Below are 26116 nucleotides of genomic sequence, written 5' to 3'. Positions count from 1 at the left end.
GTTCAAAATATGGTTTCTAATACGGTTGCTAACATGAAAAGCAATAAAGCAACAAAAAAAGGTTCCTAATTGTGTATGTAGGAATGCAGTAACGCTCAAGTCAGTATTCAGTTGATATTAGTATTAGCAGTTTAATAAAAAGACTTAACATACATGACAAAGGCATAGCGGACTCATACTGCTAGAAACCCAGATAACCCATTGTGCAGCATTGTCCTCAATTCTAAGCATTCAATCAATCATGACTTAAAAAAATAAGAAATACAATAACAGTATGACATTTATTAACAACATATTGAACAAAATATTTAACGATGTCACTGGTTGCCTTGAAAAAGATAACATGACGTCATTCATTACTATTTCTAAATGTTTCTTGTGCAGGGTGTGACCCGAAATTAGGATAGCGGTCAGTGAACTGACTGGTATAGGGTTTTACGGCCCGGCATAACTTGGTGGGTTAAGGCGCTCGATTCGTAATCTGAGGATCGCAGGTTCGAATCCCCATCTCACCAAACATGCTCGCCAATTAAGCCGTGAGGGCGTTATAAAGTGAAGGTCAATCTCACTATTCGTTGGTATAAGAGTCGCCCAATAGTCGGCGGTGAGTGGTGATGACTAGCTGCCTTCTCTCTAGTCTTACACTCCTAAATTAAGGACGGCTAGCGCTGATAGCTCTCGTGTAGCTTTGTGTTAAATTGAAAAAACAAATAAAACTAGGGTTTTACAGGTGACGCATCAAATACGTTTAGCACTTTCTCCTGCAAGTGCGTTATAAAAACAACAGTCAAACCTCTTATTCGAATTATGAAAATTACTTTATTAATAAATTTGGTTTGTTTTGAATTTTGCGCAAAGCTGCACGAGGACTATGCGTGCTAGCCATCCCTAATTTAGCAGTGTAAGGCTATAGGGAAGACAGCTAGTCATCACCACTTACCACCAACTCCTAGGGTACTATTTTACCACCAAATAATGGGATTGATCGTAACATTATAACGCTACCAGAACTGAAAGGCAAGCATGTTTGGTGTGACGGCATTCGAACCCACGACCCACTGATTAGGAATCGAGTGCCATAACCATCTAGGCCATGCTGGGCCTTTTAATAAATTTAAAACCACATTAAATATTACATAGTTTAACAGACAAAAGGAACTTCTAATGTATACAAAGCTGTAGAGGTGAAAAAAAACCTAAAAAAACTCGGGTAGTGTTACATCGTTAAGTAAATATTGTAGAGAGCTTTATTATAGAAACTGAAGAGTATTCTAAATGATATAAAACTGGTATTTTATGCCTTTATGTATTTATTTTAAGCAAACAGTAATAAATATTTTTTCGTATCCTAATTATTTTTATACAGTATCTATCACACACACATGCATGCATATATATAATACTTTCCTGGTCTGTTTTTTTTTGTCTTTGAGAGAGTATTTTACGAACGTGTTTTTTTACGTCGAAATTATTCCAGTCTACGATATGAATTTTAAGTTTTTCTCTTACAGTATAATCTTTCGATATCAGAGAATTGGTCCTTATCGAATGTATAATGTATCAAAATTCAGACGAACAATAGTTTCTTAAAATCCATTTGATTTTACAGAAGTTTTCGTTATACAAGTGGATTTTATACTAAACAGTAATTCAGTTTTGCTGTACGTGACTGACAAAGATGAGAAAATTACTCATTTGTTCAGACGTTAATAAGTTGTTTGTGAACAACAATGAAAAGATTAACACCTTCTTTCTTGGATCACAGATAACTTGTTCTGTTTTGTATTATTCATAAAGATCATTAGAAGCTAAGGGAAAGTTTGGTCCCTCTGTCAGTGTTAAAGGAAACTACTCGTAAAACAGAAGTCTGATGAGCTCGTCTTCTTCACTCATTTGTTGTTTGATGAATCGCATGTTTAGTACGATTGTTTGCGGCTTTTCTAATCAAGTAATCTTTCTTTATTTCTATCGCTTGTTCATTATTCATGTCTCAATTACATTTTGTGGATTACGAAAACAGAGAGGTAATAATAAGAAAGTCCTCTCTGACGTACAGTAGCTTTCTGAGAAATGCTCTGGGAGACCTTCGAACGTGGGAGGATCATCTCGTGGTACCACCCCCGTTTCAACACGAATAGCCTTTTTTATAAATATCGCCATTCGTATTTAATCACGGGGAAAATTTCGGAGCATCACATATCGCTGCTAGAACCAGCCATCCCGACAGTTTTAGGTTTCGCAGCCAAACCTGCTCTTTCAACCGCCTACAGCTTCCATCTCCTAGACGTGAGTATATGAAGTACATTTCCCCAAACTTTGGTAATATTTCCAACTATTCAGTTATTTCTAAAGCAAACGAATCAGTACCGATTAAATACTTGTAAAAAAAAACAATTTTCATAGATTTGCTATGATGATAGGTTTAACAATTTATTTGATTTGACTATTTTACTGGCCACCGTTTACTTTCATTTATTGTGATTTTGGTTAACGTATTGGTTAGAGAAACTTAAGATAAGCGCCCTCTATTAATATCCTTTTTTTCAGGTAAAGTCATTGTTTTTCAGCTTGCTAACTGTAAAATTTTTATTATTCCTTGGATGATCAATAAAATTCTTAATCTTCTAACACATTGTTGACTGAGACCTTATATTCTCACCATGTTCAGTTTTACTGGAGTGACTTTGTATTCGATAATATTTCGCCAAACACGATGGTGTTACTAGCAAGTTGCAGTCCTGTTTTACTAATACTATGAAATTAACTTTCCTAGGTTCACCCCAAAATAATTGTGAACATGATGAAAAGGCAATTAATTCTTCTTTTGCTATTATGGCCAATCTCCTGCACAGTTGGTAAGATTAATTATCAAAGATTAGCAATAATTCTGTGCTATTAAGAACTACTTATTTAGTTCTTTATTATTCAAAATTATTATATTAATTCTTTACTATTACGTACTATTTCTGTAGTTCTTTACTATCGAGTATTATTTATCTGGTTATATTATTATTATCTAATTCATCTAATTCTTTACTATTACGTAGTATTTTTGTAGTTCTTTACTATCGAGTATTATTTATCTGGTTATTTTACAATTATCTAATTCTTTACTATTACGTACTATTTTTATCTATTGACTACAACAATCTTGTAAATCGCTAGTCTCCTTATCATTAGAAATAAAGAAATCCTTTATTCATCTAGACGTGAGGGTTACAGACTAATCACTATGCTAATAATCAAGTAATTACTTACTAAACAGGACATAAAAACCTGAATGTGTCTCCATTTTGTAAAATTATCACATCTAAAGTAACGATAAATTAAGAATGTTTTTAACACATGTAAGAGCCGAACCTGATCTGAGTGCTAGTCAACACAATATACTGACGTGCAAGTGTATTTAGTTACTGAAGAAGAAATGAGAACTTGATATACACATATGTAGCTAGAAGAGGCTGTGAACTTGGTTTATTCTTCTATAGGTATCGAAGAGGATGAACTTTCTCTTATAACGAACACCTGGAAAACGAACACTGAAAAACGAAACAGTAAGTTTAGACACTATAAAATGGTGAGTTGATTGTTATAAGTATTCACACAAACCTACACAAGAGCTGCCTAGATATCGCTAATACGGCTCTGACATTGAAAAGTTAGAGCGAACACAACTAGCCAACAGCATCCACGGCCATATCTTGGACTTCTATTATCTGACCGAATAATTGTACCTGACAGTGACACTTATGATGCACCTCCAAATATCACTGTACAAAATGCAACCCATGGGTCATCAAGTTTAGAAAAAAACACTGAAGCAATGAAATAAAATTATACACTTTCATTTTGGACCTAATTTTCTCGATTCTTGAGGATATAGCCTCCAAAACAAAGTATCAATACTTGTGTGTTTACACAGGACATATAAACGACCACACGAATTAATAAAGCTATGAATAAAGGCTGAATCATACTAAGAGCATAAAGCTAAAGACAGAAACAAAATCGATTTGCAGAATTTTTCTTTAAAACGTAAATGCGTAGCTTGGAGTTTTGCAAGTTATTATTATTAAGACTTGGCAGTAATTTTGGTTTTAAAGACCTTAGGAGACCCCTAAGGCAAACCAGGGGCGCTCAAAAACTTTTGTTTCACTTCAGTCTCGCACATGGCTGAGGGCAAAAGACCTCTCGATGAGCAAAGTGGATATTTGAATAGTTTATGTCTAGGGCTATTTCCGAAGAATGATTTGAGGTTGGATGGTTATAGCCGCGGAGGAGACAAATGAAGTCGGAGGAGAAAAAGAGGGACGAGCTGTGTTGAGAATGGGGAAAGGGGTGTCAGGGGCGGAAGGGAGGTAAAGAGGGCAGGGAAACATATTGACGTAGGTATTGCATGAAGTACAGGAGTGAAGGAAGGTATCAAAATAGTACAACACAGGATAATGTACCTCTTTTCAGGGCCTGGGTATAGAAATACTCAAAATTTTGCTGTGGGGGAAACGGGAGTACCCCGAGAAAACCCACTTTCACGATCAGGGCGCCGAATAGTCTACCCTGACCGTGCCTTGGATAGCAGGAGATTGCATCGAATGATTATGAAGGGGTTAGACATGGCCACTCCTCATTGGAGAGGGGCTGCTCTTGTCGGAGCTTAGCAGATAACCTTCTAAGTTTAGGTGAGCAACTTCGATTCTCTAGACTATCAGCAAGTTTCGAACGAAACATTCTTGCCAAAGGGGTCTGACGCATTGCTTCACACATTGAATGGAAGTCTTAATCAATTCCATAGGTCTGTGATGGACTTGGTTGCGGCAGGTGTGGTGTCTGAACTTGTATAGGTAAGTTATCCGGGTGTTCCTCTAATGTCTGGGAAAATTTATGTCTTCTGGGCAATTTGGTTTGAGTAGCTTGAGAGATAGTAGACAGCTTGTCTGTTGTGGTTGATTTGTCTGCATAGGTAACTTGAGTAGTTTGTAACTGGGAAAGCATTTTCGGATGAAGTGGAATAGATAACGTCTGAGAGAGTTTGTTGAGATGCTGTGGCTTGTTCTGTACTTAGCCGGTGGCAATATCATCGGTTGTCTGAGTGTGGTTATCGATCTTCATGGTGGAGATTTGGGTTGAGTGGGAAGGCGGCTTCACAGGAAATGATCTGACAACAGGCTGTGGGGGGTGGATGCGTAGTTTAGATGATACAATGGGTGGCAAAACAGGTTCTGGTTGCTTGGGTAATCTAGGATTATTTGAGCGACGGTGGGGACGTTCAGCACTAAAATGGAATATATGGTAATACCAACCGTTACGCAGAATGGTATCGGCATGCTGTTTGGTGGTCGTGACAATTTTCATGTAGCTGGTAGCTTGCTTGGTGGATTTTGATAATATCCGGTGCACGGCGTAAATCACGGACTTGGACTTAGTTTGGCTGTCAATGGCGTGTTTGACTTCACTTGGTTGAATGGTGTGATGAACTCCTCTCAGGAAAACAGTGAAAAGGTTAGTAGGGCTCTTGGTAGATGAACATTTAATATTAAATTGGGAATTCCAAGGTTCGCAAAAATGGGATAGGTCAGAAGGGGTTAACGGCTGGAGGAGAATTCCACCTCGGCAAAAAATTCGCGTTATGGAGCTACATGATAAATTTGAATCCCATCACATCAAACATGCTTGCCCTTTCAGCCGTGGGAACGTTATAATTTGACGGTCAATCTAACTATTCGTTTGTGAAAGAGTAGCCCAAGAGTTGGCGGTGGATGGTGATGACTAGCTGCCTTCCCTCTACTTTTACACTGCTGAATCAGGAACGGCAAGTGCAGATAGCTCTCGTGTAGCTTTGCGCGAAATTCAAAAATAAGCAAACAAGCACAAGAAATTATGCACTAGCCATACCTAAATTTTAGCTGATAAGATTAGAACAGTGGCAACGAGCACCCTCAGCCGCCTTTTGGATAACTCTTATCTGACGGAATAGTAGGATTTAACCAAGCCTTTTTAAATGCACCCTTTAACCCTTCAACTGCAGTTAACATCATATGACAACATTTTGAATGGCCCACTGCAAAAATTCACGAATCTTTGCGCATGGGGTGGGAGGCAGATTTACGCAAGTCGCTAATGAAGGGTTAAAGTACGCAGCGCAACTTTGCGGAACGTGACGCGATCCATGGATTCTCTGAACTGTAAGAGTCCGGCACGCTAACATTAAGTAACTCCTTGCATAATTTTGTAAAGAAAGATATTGTATAATCGAACATCGTGACCAAATAAAATCTGGAAGGTTAATGTCGATTTACGATTGCAATTTCCGTGCTCATAAATATTTCGCATGCAGTTTAGAAATTTAAACAAAAGGGAACCCTCAGTAACCACAACATTTGAAATTCTTGTAACAGAATTAGAGTAAATTAATCTGACATATTTTTTTACCCTTTTTATTAGGTAAAACTTGGTGTGCCATTAATTAAAAGCGTGGGACGCACGTGTACACCCGTATTCGATTTTAATACTCATCAAAATCAATACCAGCTTCCCATCTATTAATTTTTTAAGGCAGAATTAGAGTAAATTAACCTACGAGACTTTTGGCGCGTTCAGATATGTCAGTCGAAAGGATTTGACTTCCCGCGTACAAAACTGTAATCGGTCAAGAGATGACAGAAATACGAGTTAAAAGTCTGTACTTGAAAAAACATCAAAAAACTTAGATTCCTTCTACGAGTCGCTATGCAGAGGTTGAAACTGACAAGAATATGTGACTCAAAAAAAAAAAAAGACATTTTAAATTCTTCTGAAGTAGGAAAAATACTAAGTACTGGCTGGAATTATACTGATCTGTCTCATCAAGTTAACACGACCAAATCGTCCAGAAATTAACTCGTATTTTATCTAACGCAGAATTTCAAGAGCCTTCTAACAATAACAGCAAAATCCATGTAATAACGTCTTTGGGTTAAATAAAATGAGTTTTCCGGAACATTAAGTTATTTGAATTGCTGTAATAGCCTTATTTTGATTTTTTTTTCTATAGTATCCAGACACTTGATTGTTTTTATATCGAGTTCATTATTTTCACAGCCTGGTGGAGTAAGAAATCGGTTCCAGAAGTACTATCTAACTGTAAGTATCTAAGCCTAAATGCTCGGTGTTTCAACTACAAAGATAAATTGATTCCTTTGCATAGCATATTCACCAATTATTGTAATAGCTCTTTAACATCACCCGCTTACTTAAATACGAAGGTCTATTGCGTTAAGCAAAACGTCTACAAGTGTGCCTGTAGCAGCTTTCATTTACCAGTCTTTCCGTCGTGATTTAATAGGACAAAGCATGAAACAAGAAGTAAAACTGTGTAGTATATATTAATTACACACAGAGTTATACCAGAGACCTCTATTTAATGGGTGTTATATGAAGAATATCTTTTTAGGTTAGTAGTAATGTCTCTCTCTGGAATTAAAAATCTTACTATCACGAAAATAAGTAACTGCTAAACAAAAATATATCTTAATAGTCTTGGATCACTGTAGGAACGTTTTAAAAAGTATAAACGTCAAATATACTCTTCAAAAAAAGAAACGCAAAAGGCAAAATATGAGACAAATTGTTAACAAGTTTATTCCGGGTACTTCTGTATGACATGTGTGAAACTTTGCACATTCACTGCTGAACATCCAAAGTCTGCAAATGCGAAGTCCACGCTCACTAGGTGAAGTTTAACGTCACTCAACGTCAATAACGAGTATGCCCTCCGTGAGCATCAATAACTGATTGGCATCTCCTGCCCATGGAAGCGATGAGATGACGAATCACACCCTGTGGAATGGCTGTCCACTCAGCCTGCAATGCTGCTGCAAGCTGAGGAAGAGTCTGCGGTTGAGGTTGTTGCCGTCCCAGACGTCGGTCTAACTCGTCCCAAAGATTTTCGATGGGGTTGAAATCTGGTGATCTGGAGGGCCATGGAAGAACGTTGATGTTGTGGTGTCTCAAGAAGACAGTGGTGAGTCGGGCTGTGTGAAGACGGGCGTTGTCATGTTGAAAAACGTCGTTGACGTTCACCATAATGGGTTGCACATGAGGCCTAAGAATCTCGTAGACGGTTGCGTACGGTCTGATCGGAAATCCTACGTAACCCTGGTATGGTTGAGGTAGTAGACGTCGCAGTGCGATCTTGTGCGGGCGTGGTCACACGAGGTCTGCCAGATCGTGGACGGTCACGAGTTGATCCATGTTGTCGGTGACGATTTCATAGCCTTGTGATGGTGCTCGGGTGGACATTCACAGCTCTGGCAATATCTGATCGAGATTCGCCTGCTTCCAAGCGACCAATGGCGTTGTTGCGTTGTGTTTCAGTCAGTCTTGGCGTAACTGTATTGCGTGTCGGTGGCTTAACACTGAGCTATGGAAATCGAGAACCCGTCACTTTTATAGGGATTTTGCACATACTGCACTTGCAGAACATGCAGATCTCTCAAACAAATTTATTGGACGCGCATGCGTTTTGGCGAAAAATCCGATATTTTCCTCCGTTTTCAAAGTGCACAACTTTTATTGTCATTTTGGTCTGACAATCAGTGCCTTAACATGTGTAACATCACATACTCTGAGCTTGTAACGTTATTACTTGTATTTCTCTTTAAAATAACAAAAATATCCCTTTTGCGTTTCTTTTTTTGAAGAGTATATTTTAAGGTTTTGCATTTGATTATGATTTCTGATGTGCAGTTAAGCCTGTCAGTTGTCTCACATTTCTGACGTGCAACGAGACATAACCGTTTTCTTTACGCTTCTGACGTGCAACTAGACACAACCGTTTTCTTTACGCTTCTGACGTGCAACTAGCCATATCTGTTTTCTTTACGCCTTTGACGTGCAACTAGCCATATCTGTTTTCTTTACTCTTTTGACGTACAGCTAGCCATATCTGTTTTCTTTACTCTTTTGATGTACAACTAGCCATATCTGTTTTCTTTACTCTTTTGATGTACAGCTAGCCATATCTGTTTTCTTTACTCTTCTGACGTACAACTAGCCATATCTGTTTTCTTTACTCTTCTGACGTACAACTAGCCATATCTGTTTTCTTTACTCTTTTGACGTACAGCTAGCCATATCTGTTTTCTTTACTCTTTTGACGTGACTGTTTTCTTTACTCTTTTGACGTACAACTAGCCATATCTGTTTTCTTTACTCTTCTGACGTACAGCTAGCCATATCTGTTTTCTTTACTCTTTTGACGTACAACTAGCCATATCTGTTTTCTTTACTCTTTTGAGGTACAGCTAGCCATATCTGTTTTCTTTACGCCTTTGACGTGCAACTAGCCATATCTGTTTTCTTTACTCTTTTGACGTACAGCTGGCCATATCTGTTTTCTTTACTCTTTGATGTACAACTAGCCATATCTGTTTTCTTTACTCTTTTGAACTACTCTTCTGACGTACAACTAGCTATCTGTTTTCTTTACTCTTTTGACGTACAACTAGCCATATCTGTTTTCTTTACTCTTTTGACTCTTTTGACGTACAGCTAGCCATATCTGTTTTCTTTACTCTTTTGATGTACAGCTAGCCATATCTGTTTTCTTTACTCTTTTGACGTACAACCAGCCATATCTATTTCTTTGTGCAGTGGACATGTTTAACGAAGACAGCAGCTTATGTTCAAGTGTTGTGAATGCAGTCGGTAAGTTTCTGCTGTCTTCATAAAGATCATAATTAAAGTACCTAGAAATAATTATTCATGTCTAGAACCGGTCTACTGTAATGTTCCTTCAACATTTTTCATTAGTATTCAGAAATCCTGTAAGATATAAGCAAACTGGCGTTGCTTTTACTACTATTTCGAATATTCAGTTGCAGCTTCAGTAAAATTTGTGCTTACTGAACAGGAATCCACTGATTTGTTGGTTTGATGCGCTTCTTTTTAGGCTTTTATCAGCAGACAAGTAATATATATATGAATCCTTAAAAGGCTCCAGTCAATATCTATTGCTACTGCAATTTTAATTCGATTTAGTTAAAACATAACGCTTTCATTGCTCCAAAAATTGAAGAACATTCAAATACAAGTTTGTCTCTCTCCAGCTTCGCTATTTTTTTCTGTAAAATTATTTTTACTCGATATTTTATTAGATACTCAAGAAATAAAAACAGTTCGCTACTCATGAAGTTTATACGAACTTTCGAGATACTTACTATCAACTAGTCCTAAATTTCTCAATATTTTTTATTCAAAGTATAAATAAAGAGCAATAAAGTTATAATTATATATTTGATTTCATTAACACGTTGAATAGTTTTCGAACGACATAGTGTTTTGTATACACCATTAGCAACTTTTTTTATAATTTATTTAACAATTATCATAAAATTATGTAACAATAAGGATTATACTTTTAACAAAACCACGTTTTGTGACGTATAATTACATTTCTCATAACTTTTATAGGTTGTTATATTGATAGCTGTGTCCCATCTTTTCTCGAGTGCTGCCGCCTGGCGGAAAATCGGCTGACTTTTCTCCGCTGTAAGCAGACTCACCGAAATTGTATTGTTAGCTGTTTTCGAGACTCGAAGAAACTCTTAGCTTATGCAAATGCACTTCATTGATTTAAACAATAACCTAAATTGATAAGCGAAACACAGAAGTAGAAAGATCAATGCAACAGAAAAAAATATAAAGTTTGTTTTACAACTGAAATGTTACATACTAATTACACGTATAAAACGATTTGTGTTTTACTGACCGCTGGTAATGTATTAATAAATCTGAATTCTGCAACTCTGTATCTGCCCATAAATGTTTGGAACAAATTTTACTCACTTCGTACAATCTTTGAACGATTAAAAGCTTTCAGTTTAGATACAATCAACAAAAATATTATCAATAAAGTTATATAATTCCAAAAACCTAGACTTTCGATAGAGGGCGCTAAAGGATGTGACAAATTGAACGACTGTCAAATGTGTACTTTCAAAGTTTCAACCAAAACTATTACTCTAGCTTTTTTCCTCTCTCTCCATAGAGGTGGTAGAACTCTGGACTTCGTAGATGGCGAGCTAGGTTCGAATCTGCGTGAAAACAAAAATATTCCTTGTACTTTAAGATGTGGTTACGTTATAAGTGTGGGTGGTACGGTGTTACTAACTGGCTGTCTTACCTTTAATCGGTAGTTCTAAATTATGGACAGTAGCAGATAATGATAAATACACATTATTTACACTCCGCCTGGTGAGTTGTAGTGTGTGACAAAAATCACTTTATGTTACAGACCCTACATTATGACTGTACCTGTTGAGAAGATGAACATGCTTTCACAAGTCAGTTGCGACAAATAATATTCAAGGAATTCCAGAATATAAAAAATTACCAAAACCGTATCGATTGGAAAGACAGGGTTTAATCAGCGTAGAAGATTAGAAAATTCGTATGGAAATTTCTCAGGTTTCCCGAGATTTAAAAAAAAAAAAAACACGACACAGATGGGACAAACACACACCTTAAAAATTTGTAATATTGTTAAAGCCGTTAATTAAATTAGTGGTGGTGTACAAATAGCTAGCAATTTCTTTATAAAAGTGGGATTCCGGCTATGATGAAATAATTTACCTAAGAAACTACAACTGTGAGTTTATTGAAACAAATTATATAGGTTTTTATGGATGTGCCTCGCAGAAACAACGGATCCCTTTTCGGAATTACAACGTTTAGTTAAAGAATATAACTAACTCGTCTTTATCTATCCAACGCAAGAGCTGAGAAAAATCGAGAGCATTAACATCTCTAAAAACCCTGGTTTCGATCCCCTGTGATGGACAGTGCAGATTGTGTAGCTTTGCACAAAACAAAATTTAAGTAAATACAATTAATTTAGAATATAATGTTGGATGTTTCTGTACATAAAATCCGTTATGCTTTGAAAGATATCTGAAATATTTTTGTTTGTTTGTTTTAACTGAAAAATTACATACACTGGTTTACTTACGTTGCGACGTCAATGGATTAGCGCTAAAGTTAAAAGTTTAATTCTCTGTGGTTAACAGAACTGAGAATGGTATCTTTATCGGGTCTAACGCGATAATTTTTAATTTCATAATCCTTCAAGTTACTCACTATTCCAAAGTGAATTAAAAATATATTAAATAATTTTATTTATAATCTTATGTGATCAAGTGATGTAAAAACATCTTACATTTATGGGTTATCTAAGATATAAAAACAAGATGTTCTTTTCAGATCTATTGTATCCACTAGGAGAACGTTTAATTTTAATTTGTGTAATATTTTAACCTGGATATTGAAACCTTCTACAATACAGGGAGAATGTGCTATAACAATACAGAACATTTTACTAAGTTTTTGGGTAGATTCAATCCTTGTTTTTTAGTTACTTTCGACATTGTTTCGTTATTTATACAAGTATCAATCAATGAATCTATTGATTATGTTTTTTCTCGCCTTGTACAAGACGAAAATCCACGAACCCTACATCCTTCAGAAATTTCAATACAAACGCTAGCCTTTACAACAACACAAACAGTATTTCAGTTTAATATGGAACTTAATGATAAAATTGATGGAATTAGTATGAGCAGTCCGTCAGCAACTCTTGCAGCTGACATCTTTTGGAACATGCTTGGTTATAAAGTTCAATGTACTGTTAATCCAATATTATATTTTGTTTTTTGTCATATGTTGATGATACTTTTGCGGGATTTGTTTCTTGACAAAGGGTTGAACAGTTTTGTTTTTTTTTTTCAATTCACTACCACAGTATTAAATTCACACGTAAGAAAGAGAAAGGATTCGGTAATCTTTTCTTAACGCCATGTTTAGTAGGGTTAATAATGCCTTTAAAATATTGATGTTTACTTGAATTAAATTAGTCGTCAGTTTATCACAAATTTCTAAAAATCTTAGAAAATAGTTAAAAACTGATAGAATTATTCTATTAGTGTGGTTAGAAAATATTAGAACTGATGAGCTGACAGAAAAAAATTGTTCAGATGATTTGGTTTATTGTGCAATTCTGCATGTATCTGGCTTATCAAACACGATAGAAAGCCTGTGGAAGAAACAAAGGATATACAAGCCTCCAATTGCGGTAATTTTTATTTACAAGAAAAATGAAAGTTGAATATAACCCTGGAAAAATATAATCAAACCAGTTACAGTTAAGAAAAGGTAGTATAGAGTGTAGAATGTATGGACGGCACTATTATCTATATAGGGAAGACTAATGGGAAATTAAAATATCAGATTTATGGAACCATTTGGAACCGGAGAGAGAGAGAAATGAAAGAACTGCCAGTAATCATTAAAAAAAAGAGTATCGGATCAATATTTTACCAACCTTGGCATATGGATGTCAAACGTGGACACTCACCAAACAGCTTAACTCAAGATTGCAGACAACTCAAAGAGCAATGAAAAAATAACAAGAGATGCTAATATCAAATTACAGGATAAAATTCTGCAATTAGAGGTCAGAAGAAATATTGGGGTAAGAGATATCTCAGAATATTGCAAGATCAAAATGGAAATGGGCAGGACACATTACTCAATTAAAATGCAGCAGATGAACGAAAATAATCGCAGAATGGTAGCTCTGCAGAGGAAAAAGATCAAAAGGTCTACGTTACAGAAGACGACATGATGACATCATAGAGAAAGAGGGCGCCACAGGGTCGAGGAAAGCAAATAGATTTGGACGTCTTTAGCGTAGGATTGTTTGTATGAACTTCGCCCATAGTCACACGAGAACAATCTGCACCAGGCGTCCCTAATTTAGCAGTAAAAGACTAGAGGGAAGGTAGGTGGTCATAACCCGCTCCACCACCAACTCTTGAATCAATCTTTTATCAACGAATAATGGGTTTACCGTAATATAATAACGCTCCTACGACTGAAAGGGTGAGCATATATTGTGTGAAGGGGACTCAAACCCGCGACTCTCAGATTACGAGTCGAGCGCCCCAACCATCTGGTCATGTTGGCGGAGCATTACGACTTGCAGTGAGCAGACACAGAATGAGACCAAATGACAAGATAAATTTAACTACCAAAATATTAGGCGTTCACCATCAAGTGTCCTCCTCAACAGTTTAAAGATATAGAATGTTGTTGTGAAAAAACATTAAGATTATTTCTCAAGAGCCTCATGCTAATAAATATTATATAAAAGAACATATTCCAATAAATAATACTAACCAATAACAAACAAAACGCAATGATTGGTTTGTTTTGAACTTCGCACAATGCTAGACGAGGGCGATTCTGCACCAGCTGTTCCTAATTATGCAGTGTAAGGCAACTAGTCATCACCGACAACTCTTGGGCTACTCTTTTATCAACGACTAATAGGATTGACCATCACATTGTAACACCTCAACGGTTGAAAATGCGAGCATATTTGGTGCGACGGAGATTTGAATCCTCGACCCTAGAATTACGAGACGAGTGCCTTAACCACCTGGCCATGCCGGGCCGAAATGCAAGGAATAAGTTTATATTTATGTTAAGGTCAATGTTATGTTCTTGACGCCACCTTTGAGTGTATTTAGTATGTTGCGTTCAGTTGTAAAGAATTAATAATGCCATGTTGACAGTGGAGAAACGTCATTTTACTGGATATTTTTATATCCCATTTTAGCTGTTTTTTATTTTACATTTTTGTAGATGTGTGTGAGAGGGATACTTTCAACATCTATATATTGAAAGTTTTACAGCGTGGAGTTTAGTGTTAGAAGCCCTTAAGCTTACCGCTAAGTCTCCATAGGTTTTAGCGTTATAAGCCCTAAAGCCTATATGATATTGACTAACCGAAGAACTATTCTTTGGAGGATAACAATCTCTGTACAAATACAAATCATAAGAAGTTTTGTTCTTGGATCTGTTCATTAATCATCATTGATCAATTAACTTTTCATGTAAGTAACTGTAGAAGAAAGTTAATTTGAGAGAGAAACGTACACAATAAAAAAAACTGTATTAAACCAATATGATCAAATTGTTATCGTATGTTTGAAACGAATGCTGTGATATTACACGACGAACAACAATCTATTATGTTTTACTTTGTTGTTGTTGTTTTGCAACGCTGTTAAGGTTATTTGTCAAAGTTCATAATTTTGAACTACACCCAGAAGGAAGGCAGCAGAAGCACCGTTATACCCACAATCCCGCCAGCTACGAAATAGAGTTTTGTTTTTGTTTGTTTGTTTTTTCAGTTTCGCGCAAAGTTGCATAAGGGCCGTCTGCACTAGCCCTTCCTAATTTAGCAGTGAAAGACTAGATGGAAGACAGCTAGTCATCGCCACCCACCGCCAACTCTTGAACTACTCTTACCAACAAATAATGGGACTGACCGTCACATTATAACGCCCCCACGGCTGAAATGGCGAGCATGTTTGGTGCGACCGGGATTCGAACCCGCGACCCTCGGATTACGTGTCGAATGCCTTAATACGCCATGCTGAGCCGATCAGAATTAATATTTAAGTTGGAAAAAAACTGTTTTGTTTTTACAACAATTTCAGGTCAATGGGGTCAACATAATTAAAATAGCAGGCATTTGCATTTTTTTTCCCGGAGTGTAATTTTATAGGCAAAAAAAAAAAAAACTTTTGAATATACAAACAGCATCACGATAAAACGTAATTTGACCTCCAATAGAAGATAAGTTCACGTAGGTCCTGATTGCGTGCGAGTATTTTCAACTTTTACTGTTTCTTCTACAAAATAAAAAACAAAATGTAATACTAAAAAAAAAAGAATGCGGAAAATTCTTACTTGAATATACAAACATCTTTTTATGTACAATAGCACCCTCTGTTGACAGAATATAAACATTTCCTACTTTGTTTCATGTAAACTTCACTGACATAAAACTGGTGTAAAAAAAAGTTAAGTTTTGTCGATGTAGTGAAATACCAGATGAATTCTAATTCTGATACTGGCCGTTGATCACTGATTTTGACAGTTATTTAGTAAAATGTGATGTTTTATGATATAGATAATAAAACTACGAAAAGAAATTAAATAATTAAGAAGTGGAAATTATGAAAAAACTTTATTAATTACAGGGAAAAAAATGTTATTCGTTTTTGTTTTCTGTTATGCGCATATTTTCCTCATTGTAGAGAAAAGGTATATTTATTTACATTTTTGAAATTATTTAAATATGCGCTTGTGCCGTTAGAATAAAATAACTTTCGGAGGGGGAGGCTCAGGTTAAGAAGTTTTGCTACGAATTAATCATTAATAAAACATACAGATATTTTAAATAGATAAAACAACATACGATTTACATTTTCATGTAACACTGAGCAAGTTATCGAGACAAAAAAGTACAAAGGTCGATAAACTTATATTTTCTAGTTCGAGAAAACGGAGAGCCGTAAGCTATAATCGCATTAGATTTAACGCACAAAGGATTTAATAAAATTCAAGGCCGGTCTTTATATATTACTATGTATTCAGGTCTGCAGGTAACTTATGAACAAGAAACTTCATGATATAATGGAACAGATTTAATAACTCATTCACAATAAGTACGGTCTTGTTTAATGTAATATTCTGCTTTAAATGCTATGTTGTTTATATAATTACGTGCAATGTTTGATTTGAATATCTCCTCCCCGAAATAAAACAGAACATTTTGTTTTGACCTTAGGAAAGTTTGTTTGTTTTGAATTTCGCGCAAAGCTACACGAGGGCTCTCTGCGTTAGCCGTCCCTAAGCTGGCTGTGTAAGACTAGAGGGAAGGCAGCTAGCTGGTCATCACTACCCACCATCAACTCTTAAGCTAATCTTTTACCAACGAATAGTGGGATTGCTCGTTACATTATAACGCCCACACGACTGAAAGGGCGAGTATATTTAATGTGACGGGGATTCGAATCCGTGACCCTCGGATTACGAGTAGAATGCCTTAACCACCTGGCCATGCCGAGCCCTCTAGGAAAATCTTTTAAAACATTATAATATATGAACACGGACAAAGCACTTGGCAGATTTTACAACAAACGTTAGCATTATTTTCATTACCTTATAAGGAATAAATTGTATTCTTTAAAGTACAATCTACGTAGATATAAACTGATAATATTTCTATACTTGTATTTTTATCACGTGCTTAGAATCTGATCGAAGATACTTTTTACGTGAAAATTTATATTTGTGATTGGGTGCACACAAGAGGAGACAGAGCAACTCTAACACATAAATAACATAATATTATGTGAAATGTATTGTGCAAATCTAGGAAAACTGCTCTCCATTTTTTAATTAATTGCATAGAGATATTCTTTTCACTCCATTTATTCAACTGCATGATATAAATTTTCCTCTCTCTTTTCCTTTGAATTGTGGAAATATATGTTTAACCTCCACTTCTTAGAACACAACGAAGACACTAGGAACGTCTCTCACCCTTTCACAAAACTTGTGCTAATATCATGTCGAGTAAAGAATGTAAAAGATACGAATTTCTCTTACTTTGTATCATGAAAGTGATAGACGATCGTGTTTGCACACTTCAAACATGAATCTTCCAAATGTAAATACAATTGTGACTCTAGTCGTCTTTGTACGCTTATTTTTAAGTTCCAAGTAGAAGTCTCTCTTCGAAACTTTGGAATATCAATGTTATTTTAATCACAAATTACAAGTAACTCTTTGATAGATTGTTTAGGCAGAGTATTCATGATGAAACTTTGTAAAATGGACGGCAACTGATTGTTGTGGAGCCAAGTGTAGAGGACGATGTTTGAAAGTCTTCCGCCTTTCGTCTCCAAGACGACGGAAGACTTTCGAAATGTTGTCTTCTACATTTGTGTCTCCACAACAGGCAGTTGCCGTCCATTTTACAAAGTTTCATCAAGTAACTCTCCTATACAGTAAGGTACAGTGAAAGACAAGAACATACAAAAATCTCACTAGGTTTCGTTAAATCTACTAAAATTTTATTATAAGTTTCGAAAATAACTATCTCAAATCCTCTATTTACTAAGCCCCCTAGTGGCACAGTGGTATTTCTGAGGACTTACAACGCTAGAATCCAGGTTTTGATACCCGTGGTAGACAAGCTCATTGTGGAGCTCTGTGCTTAATTACAAACAACCCCTACATAGTCAGTAAACTCTGTAAACATATGAATTAATTTTGAGCCCTAATCTACCACAGTAACTCACTTTGACTAAAAGTTAACTGTGTAACAATTTACCCCACAGCACTGATCATCATCTGAAACTGTTTGACTCTGGCACTGTGAAACAAGTTACCCCACAGCACTGACCATCATCTGAAACTGTTTGACTCTGGCACTGTGTAACAATTTACCCCACAGCACTGACCATCATCTGAAACTGTTTGACTCTGGCATTGTGTAACAATTTACCCTACGGCACTGACCATCAATTTATTTATTTGTTTACATGTAAAACCTAATTTCATTGTTAATTGTAGAAACTTATTAATTCAATTGAATTCTGTTAAAACTTCACTTTCTATGCTTGACAAAATAACACGTGTGCGTTGTTCATTCGACGACAAATTAACAGCTAAATAAAACTGAAGTAATGAAGGTTGTGATTTTGATACAAGATGCGAGTTATACTTTGAAATTTTGGCGTCACTTAATAAAATAATGAAAAAATATTTATTGCTAAAAACCGCCGTGACTGCAGCCATATCCGGTCACTAGGGTTCAGCCTGTATCGAAAACACGGCCTCATATATTTACAGAGTAATAACTCATTAAGACTTTTATGAGAACCAAGGGATATCATCAATCACATTATCAAATAAGTTTTATGGCATTCTTCTTGACGTCAGAAACGGAGAAGGTTTCCCTCAACTAATAAAAAACTAAAATTTCTCTGTAGTAATGATCTTGTAAAGAAGCAGTTCTACCTATCCCCTGTACATCATACGTGTGGCTTGATTGATGTTGTACTGCTTAAGCCTTAAAGATCTGTTTGTTTCGAATATACGTGTAAAATAGCATTAACGCTATCTGCGCTAGCTTTCCCTAAGTTTGAATAGACAGACAAGGTTTGATTGAAATTAAGCACAAAGCTACACAATGGACTATCTGTGCTCTGCTCACCACGGGAATCGAAAATCGGTTTCTAGTGGTTTCAGTTCGCAGACGTATCGCTGTGCCACTGGGTGGGTCCGACAGATAAGGAGATATTGTTTTTGAATTTCGCAACAAAGCTACACGAGAGCTATCTGGGAAGGCAGCTAGATATCACCACCTATCGCCAACTCTTGGACTACTCTTATCAACGAATAATGGGATTGACCGTCACATTACAAAGTACTCATGGTTAAAAGAGCGAGCGTGTTCGGTGGGACGGGAATTCGAACCCGCAGATTGTGAGTCAAGCGCTCCTAACACTTGGTCATGATGGGCTAAGTGTGGTAAAGCTCTAAATTTCGGAGTCTTGTTCGAGACCGTGTATTACCACAGAAATATTCCTCGCACGTTAAACTGTGGATGTGTTATAAGAATAATGGTCATTCCTTTAGCGTGAATCTATATGCTTCCCTGTTGGTCACTAGATCAAAATTAGGGATAGCAGCAGAGAGTCTTGGCAGCTTTTTTACAAATACAAAACGTTGAGAGTTTTTATTACGCGTTTTCATCGGTACATTTTTACATTCACAGGTATACAGTTTTATTATTGTTCGAAATAATTATTAACATACGTTTATAATTTCTACATTGTCCGATATTACTAACTTAATGTTTCATAATTCTCTCATGCTCCAAATAAGCGATACTACACTGATTCAGGTGAACTTTTAATCTTTTAAACTTTTTCGCTATTTATTTAGTTAATTTTATTGAGTGAAAAAGAAATGTGCATGCTAAAAAATTATATTGTGATTGCTGTCAGCTATCCTATCATAATTAGCCACATCAGAATAATGCCTATAAAAGTACATACAGTCATACTATGCCCAGTAGTAGTAGTACGAAAATCCTAGCATGGTTGTAAAGACTGAAATATCACATGAAAAGCATATAGAAATTAAAGTTTTGGTTGATTAAGGATACTTGAAGGAAAAACGTTTTATTAGGAGTTTTATTTAAAATTCTTACAAGAATTTATAAAGCTGGTGCCGTTAATATTAAAAGTGGTCGAGGTACAAAACCGAACCTTTTCATATGTACTTTTAAAAATACAATGACCAAACACATATCCTGCTGTTGCCGAATTTTTTGAAAAGCTGTGTTTCTAATTTTGAAATGATAAATTAAAAGGAAGCTAGTCAACTCATGGGTTACTCTAACCGAATAATGTGATGTGACAGTCATTCTTATAACAAACGCATGACCCCGAACTGAGGAGCGCAGCATAGTTCGGCATATCAAGCACAGGGGGCGATCTCTGTCTACAGTTCTTGCAAACATCCTTGCTTTAAATATAGATGTGATTGATACGTTGAAAACAGTAAGATACTCATTAGTACAAGGTATTCTCTGCACATGCGCAACTGCTCAAAAACCGTTGCTGAGTGAAAGTTATCAAACCAAAAGGTTGAAATGGACATCAGACCACAAACAAGTGTAGGCTATTTTACAGATGTATCAAAGTTGTTTGAATTTTCGAGTAACAATCAGCAACAGTGGATAAAAAAGTAACAACAAGAACTGTATCATAGTTATTTACAACATCCACACTTAAACATAGCGAGAAGGAATATTTTGTAGCAAGTTAGAAGTCTCAAGCATATACCGATCTCCTGTTTTCTAGCAAGCTGATATTCCCATGCATTTACTGATCTACTGTTTTCAAGCAAGTTAATATTCCCATGCATTTACTGATCTCCTGTTTTCTAGCAAGCTAATATTCCCATGCATTTACTGATCTCCTGTTTTCTAGCAAGCTAATATTCCCATGCATTTACTGATCTCCTGTTTTCTAGCAAGCTGATATTCCCATGCATTTACTGATCTCCTGTTTTCTAGCAAGCTGATATTCCCATGCATTTACTGATCTACTGTATTCTAGCAAGCTAATATTCCCATGCATTTTCTGATCTCCTGTTTTCTAGCAAGCTAATATTCCCATGCATTTACTGATCTCCTGTTTTCTAGCAAGCTAATATTCCCATGCATTTACTGATCTATTGTTTTCCAGCAAACTAATATTCTCAAAGATATACTGATCTATTGTTTTATAGCAAGCTAATAGTCCCAACCATTTACTGGTCTATTGTTTTCTAGCAAGCTAATAGTCCCAACCATTTACTGATCTATTGTTTTCCAGTAAGCTAGTAGTCCCAACCATTTACTGATCTATTGTTTTCCAGTAAGCTAGTAGTCCCAACCATTTACTGATCTATTGTTTTCCAGCAAGCTAGTAGTCCCAAGTATATAAGATATGAAGCAGTATGTTGAAGACAAAGAAGTCAATGTACCATCTACAACCATGTCTTGGGCTGCACAAAATTCCCGACGTAAGCCTAACCGAGACCCAAAGCGCTGTTGTAAAAGACATTAAAGGTGAAGAGGCGATTTAACCACTTGGCTGAATTGAGGAAGAATACAGGACATTGGGAATACATTCATACGCTGACAAACTGTAGGACAACACGGAAACAAAAGTTATTTTTTATCTCTAGTATTTTTTGAAATAAATAAAGTTTTGCAACATTTAAAATTCACAATTTCGTTGCCATTACTGGTAGTTTGTAACTTGTATATACGTTATTTTATAAGTATTCCATTACTGTATATACACGCACAAATACAGATACGAATGCGAAGGTGATGAATTAAAGAAACTAAGCTTCCATAGATAAACCACATTAACAAAAAACAACTCTGGTTGTATTGTATATTCTTGTTGGCGTTTGAAGCAAACCCACTTTGTATCCAAGTTGAAAATAAAAGACTACAAAATACGTAAACTTTAAAGTAACGGTAAAACCAGGGATAAATATCTCAATCAAACATTCAGGGTTTGCCATAGAAAGAAAGTTAAATTCAAGTTGATCATATACGTACAAACGCATTGGGATTAGGACATTATTTATTTTAATGGTTGAGAAAACTTAACATCTCAGGACAAGATATATTTAATTGACGAAACTGCTTAAAACCATTTAATTAGCAGATTTTTACCACAACAAAAATTTCTATACGGTAGAACTAAAGCTATGTTGGCTGTGGTTAATTCTGATTTTAGGTTAACAAGGAATATATTTAAGACGGCATTCACTAAACATTCATGTCTCGTATTTACAATAATAATTGAGCCAAACCTGGAAGCTTATTGAATTTTAGTTGTTATTAAGGAGTTGAAGTTAAACAGTTTCTTTCCTCAAACTGTTTAATTTCGGAAACAATTCTGGCTTAAAACCAGTTTTTCCGTCAAAGATTTGATCTCTGAATTTAATCGTTTGATTAATTCAACATTTTATTGTATTTCGCATGAAAGTTTGATTTCAAAAACACTAACATTTGAACAAAACTGGAATATATAAACCTAAACGACATTTTATTGCACTTGGGCTAAGCGGCCATATCAGCGACCTAATGATATAGTAAATAATAGAACACCAGCCACTACAGAGACTTTGTCCTGCTCTTTGAACCAAACAACTCGGTTGTTTGTAGTTATGTTTCTGAAGTTTTGTGCAAAGCTACACTATGGGCTACCCGAGTACAGCCAACTCTAGTTTTGAACTGACAGAACAGATAGAAGGCAGCTAGTTAACAGTATACACTGTCTTCTTATAAGATGCACTCGTCTGACTTGAACTTAGCCGTTACACTTGTAGTGTACTTCTAACCCCGAAGTGCGGAGCACGCTTTTGCGGTATCGTGTCGCGAACCACAGGATTTCCGTTTCACACAGAACGAGACAGATTGTCACTTTTATAAAACGCATACAGCTGAAAATACTGAGCATGTCCAGCGATGTTATGTCTCAAACGCCATCTCACGTACCTGAACAGAAGTTTTTTTACTATGCCATGTGGCTCTACAATGAGTATTTGTTAATAATTTTCACATGTTTAGAAATAAAAATACAGATACTGTCAAATTCTAGATCCCCTACTAATAAATACGCAAAAAACGAGCTGTTAAAGTGATGGTTAAGATACCAGATAATAAATTAACTCTACAGAATTAACATATTTTAGCCAATTAGTTTGTTCGATTTATACATACATATGAGACCGCAAGCATACGATAGAAAACAAAGACATCTACAATTCTTTTTAAATATTTCAGATTAATATACCTCCGTTTCTTAACAGTATGTAAATGCATGTCACATAGAAGAAGGGACCAATAAACCACGGTAATACAAACCCATTTCACAAACAAAAATGATATTTAATGAAGGTTTGATTTCTTATGAGCAAAGCGACACGAGGACTATCTGCGTGAGAAGTTTAGTCCCAAATTGAGTAGTGAAAGACTATAGGAAATGCAGCTAGGCATCATCACTCATTGCTAACTCTTAGGCTATTGTTTTCCAGCGAATTGTGAGATTAACCATCACATTATAACGCCCTCAAGGCTAAAAGGACGAGTTTGTTCGGTAGGACATGGAGGGATTCGAATTCGCGACCCGCAAATTGCGAATCGACCATCCCAACCATTTGAGTTACGGATAACTTACTTTTGGATCGCTCTGTGTGTGTTTATGAATATATTATATGCTATCAATGCTTTTCATTTACTCTCCCTATATCATTTATAACAAATTGTTTTTGTAGCGTTTATATCGATTATAGTGTCAGAAGGAAAAGTGTACAAATCAATTGACAACAAACAATAACGTGTACTTGATATCAAACAAAATATTTCAATCGCTAAACGATAAGAAAGGTTTAATAAGAAAATAAAAAGTTAGAAGGGATCAGATCTCGGTGTTTGAGGTTGTTAAAATAATTGATAATAGTTGATACTTTCTGTAACTAATGGAGATAGTAGCAATAGAAGACATAAATTTTGGCAAATATAATTCCTGTTCAACAAAGACAGTTTTATTTTCCTAACGGGGTGGGTTGCCTTTTGAAGTGAATAAAGAATATTTTACAGATTTCTATTATAAAGACTGGCTATCAAGTTCTTTGTTTTTAATGGATGAGGCCTAGATGGACCAGGTAGGTAAGTTCCTATTTGTCCTTAAGTCATATATTATTAATTTACCTAAGATAAAAGTTAAGCTTTGTGAAAAAATTAAGATCTTTACCGTATAAGGAAGGCTTAGTAAGAAATATTAACTGCTTTGTTGTTTAATGCGAGAGGAATGCGACGTCCTTAGCTAAAGGTTCTCTCTTTGTCATTACACGAAAAACAAACTTTGATACTAAAAAATTTATGGTAATGTCTACCAAATGCCATATAACCAAAGCTACTGCTGCCGCAAGACATTTTCTCAATATATTCATGTAATTACATATAGGCGTCATTACCCCACTTTTAGAATATGTATGTTTTAAATATTTCACACAAGGAACATTTGCACTTGGCGTGTGAAATGTGTTGCTGCTAGCTGTGGCAATTTACTTGATACATAGTAATGCAGCAAAATTGTATTATGAGCATATGTACACAACGTAATTTACTCACAATTTAGAAAGTTATGTATGTTATTAAAGTTATACGTAATTCATTCGTAATAAATCTTCTGAGATCATTACGCAGGTTTATTTATTTATTTAGAAAAGTTCAAAATTACAAAGGAGAATACAATCACTTATAGGACAGCGCGAATACTCTGTTTTCAAACTATAGATGAAATACAGTTCAATGTACATTTATGATAGGGAGAGATAAACAACAACGAAAACATTGCAGCTGCAATACAAACATCCAATATCGGGGCGCAAATCATAAGATGGGTCATTATGTGGTGTTCCCCAGTTTGGTTTGAATTTTGCGCAAAACTACACGAGGGCTATCTGCGCTAATCGTCGCTAAGTTAACAGCGTGAGACTAGAGGGAAGGAAACTAGTTATTATCACCCACCGCCAAATCTTGGACAACTATTATCAACGAATGGTGGGATTGAGCGTGACATTATAATGTTCCCACGGCTGAAAGGGCGAGCATGATTGGTGCGACAGGGATTCGAACCTTCGACCTAAAAATTACGAGTCAAACGCTCTAACAACTTTGCCATGCCGGGCCTTTAGTGGCACTGGAAAAAGTAAGACCCAACTTGCTTCAGAGATACGCCATCTATCTAGTTTAACTTCATCTTCCCTGGCCTCACATGAAAATTGGTCCTACTACCTCTAGAACCTGGAGCACATTACATAATAACCGACCGTGCTGATTTCCACCCGGATGTTGGATGTTTGTATCATGGATAGATTGTTTTCCCTCTTCCTCTCTTTCATTTATTTACATATATTGTCACATACATTTTTGCAATGAAGACTCAACTATTATGGCTGCCGCTTCATCACGTGTGTTTAATAGATAACATCCCACAGCTATAGGGATAAGTTTTGTTTGATGTTGATTGATCAATTAGAAAAATAGCATCCTCATAACATAACAGTTGAAAAATTTATTTATATGTAGTCTGTTTCTCTTTCTTCAACGTTCAAATTCTCAGATTCCTTTTTCACTTCTTATTGTTGTCAAAATGTAGCCTTGCAAAACCCATTACATTAAAGAAATTAATATTCTTTCAAGTCAGTTACTGTCATTGATAAAGCTGACATAATTTATCATCAGGAAGGCTTACACTAATTATAAAGTATTTGGCAAGTATCTAATATTAAATCTGCCTGTTTAAACGCAAAGTTATGTACAGAAATGATGTGATAGATTTGGACTGAAAATACATTCGATTAAAACAAAAGATAAAAAAAATATATGGGGAACTTTATAAGACAGTTTATTTTAAAAGGTACAACAAACGGCTTTCAACTCAAATGTCATATAATACTTAGCTTTTTATATGAACAGGATGATATATGTCATAGGATAAAGGTTAATTTTGAGTTTATCATCTACTGTTTTGGTACTCGGCAGACAAAATTGAACAGTTTTTTTACTAAATTTCAATATACAGGACACATTTCGAAATTTTTATCTCATATTTCTTAGCATATGATAATGCGAAAA

At 35.8% G+C, this 26116-nt stretch overlaps 1 protein-coding gene and 1 long non-coding RNA gene across 6 annotated transcripts in view; one reads left to right on the top strand and one right to left on the bottom strand.

Moving 5' to 3' along the window:
• Positions 1-1236: 1236 nt before the first annotated feature.
• On the top strand, positions 1237-10787 carry LOC143248297 (uncharacterized). Of its 5 annotated transcripts, none has more exons than XM_076496693.1 (6): positions 1240-2286; positions 2774-2855; positions 3489-3554; positions 7031-7119; positions 9631-9684; positions 10450-10588. In XM_076496693.1, exons 1-5 carry the CDS (start codon positions 2071-2073, stop codon positions 9673-9675), a joined length of 498 nt encoding a protein of 165 aa, XP_076352808.1. In that variant the 5' UTR covers positions 1240-2070; the 3' UTR covers positions 9676-9684; positions 10450-10588. The 5 variants fall into 5 exon arrangements, with proteins under 5 accessions (XP_076352807.1, XP_076352808.1, XP_076352806.1 ...); XM_076496689.1 differs by having other exon boundaries at positions 1301-2286; positions 7078-7119; positions 10450-10787; XM_076496692.1 differs by lacking the exon at positions 9631-9684 and having other exon boundaries at positions 1237-2286; positions 10450-10787.
• Positions 2155-26116, bottom strand: part of LOC143248298 (uncharacterized) — a 127121-nt gene continuing 103159 nt past the window's right edge. The window contains exons 3-4 of the long non-coding RNA XR_013026882.1: positions 3361-3539; positions 2155-2280 (exon numbers count right to left, since the gene is read on the bottom strand). This is a non-coding gene — a long non-coding RNA (uncharacterized LOC143248298). The remainder of the gene's footprint in view (positions 2281-3360; positions 3540-26116) is intronic.

The sequence above is a fragment of the Tachypleus tridentatus genome, chromosome 4 (assembly GCF_004210375.1).
Source record: "Tachypleus tridentatus isolate NWPU-2018 chromosome 4, ASM421037v1, whole genome shotgun sequence".
Taxonomy (NCBI): domain Eukaryota; kingdom Metazoa; phylum Arthropoda; class Merostomata; order Xiphosura; family Limulidae; genus Tachypleus; species Tachypleus tridentatus.
This window is presented reverse-complemented; position numbering and strand designations above follow the sequence as displayed.

What these genes read in the sequence shown, in the direction of transcription:
- LOC143248297 (XM_076496689.1), top strand. Translation starts at nt 2,071, where the DNA reads ATGCTCTGGGAGACCTTCGAACGTGGGAGGATCATCTCGTGGTACCAC. An exon ending in ACAGCTTCCATCTCCTAGAC is followed by an intron (nt 2,287 to 2,773) that starts GTGAGTATATGA and finishes TAACTTTCCTAG; the next exon opens with GTTCACCCCAAAATAATTGT. An exon ending in AAGTGTTGTGAATGCAGTCG is followed by an intron (nt 9,685 to 10,449) that starts GTAAGTTTCTGC and finishes TAACTTTTATAG; the next exon opens with GTTGTTATATTGATAGCTGT.